This window comes from Morone saxatilis, unplaced genomic scaffold, assembly GCF_004916995.1.
Source record: "Morone saxatilis isolate NCDOM2014 unplaced genomic scaffold, NCSU_SB_2.0 Contig15, whole genome shotgun sequence".
NCBI lineage: Eukaryota > Metazoa > Chordata > Actinopteri > Moronidae > Morone > Morone saxatilis.
This window is the reverse complement of record NW_023339707.1, coordinates 1,496,832-1,497,600: the sequence shown is the minus strand read 5'-3', so window position 1 is coordinate 1,497,600 and position 769 is coordinate 1,496,832. Positions and strand designations below refer to the sequence as shown.

The 769-nt window shown below is 42.4% G+C and overlaps 1 protein-coding gene across 2 annotated transcripts in view; it reads right to left on the bottom strand.

Annotated features, from left to right (window-relative positions):
* Window positions 1-527, bottom strand: part of LOC118324467 (tumor necrosis factor receptor superfamily member 14-like) — a 5,885-nt gene extending 5,358 nt beyond the window's left edge. The window contains exon 1 of one of the 2 annotated variants that reach the window (XM_035656824.1): window positions 78-527. In XM_035656824.1, the coding sequence (XP_035512717.1) occupies window positions 78-102 (25 nt within the window). In that variant the 5' untranslated portion in view covers window positions 103-527. The remainder of the gene's footprint in view (window positions 1-77) is intronic. The other variant, XM_035656825.1, reaches the window with a different exon arrangement.
* Between the last annotated feature and the right edge of the window lie 242 nt (window positions 528-769).

Genomic DNA, 769 nt, shown 5'->3' with positions numbered 1-769 from the left:
TAGCTAACGCCAGTTATGCTAATTTCAGTTTAGGTTAGTTTACCGTTAAGTAACGTTAACTAGCTTAACTTACTTACCGAAGATAACCAACGTCAAAAGCATGATAACGCGTGCTATCACATGGTTTTATTAAGTTTTGGATACAGCAGTTCAGTTATTAGTTTATAAAGTGGTAACAAAGAAACTGACGTTATCTAGCTAGCTAGCCAGTTAGGAAGCAGCTAGTACCGGGAACCCCCGAAGAACCGTGTGCAACGGGACTTCCGGGACTGTGGTTTGTGTGTATTCTATCAATGCTAGTGCAGCTTTCACTGAGGAACACTTCAATTCTGGTAAAACCGAGACCGCATAAAAGCCACACTGCAGCGACCAACAACAGCTGGCTGTCAGCCACTTCAGGACTCAAAATAAGTTAGCCGCTTATATATATACAGCTACACCGGGGGGGCTGACCGCAGAGCAAAGAAATAAACCCCAAGAGGTCCTGGCTGCAGACCTCCACTGTGAGGTCGCTTCCGGTGCAGGCTCCACTGTCAGTACACCTCCACTGTCAGGACAGGAAATGCACGGGATACATTTCAAAATAAAATCGGGAATGCACTTCCGGTTGAATCGCTTTCCTCACAAATGCATTAATTAGTAAACAATATGACGTAAAATCTATCAATTCCTTGTCTATAGTATATATCGTTTTTATTTATATAGTAAACTTTTGTTTTGTCATTTTTGTTCTGTGTGTTCGTTTTATGTTGTGCATGAGCCCCAACGT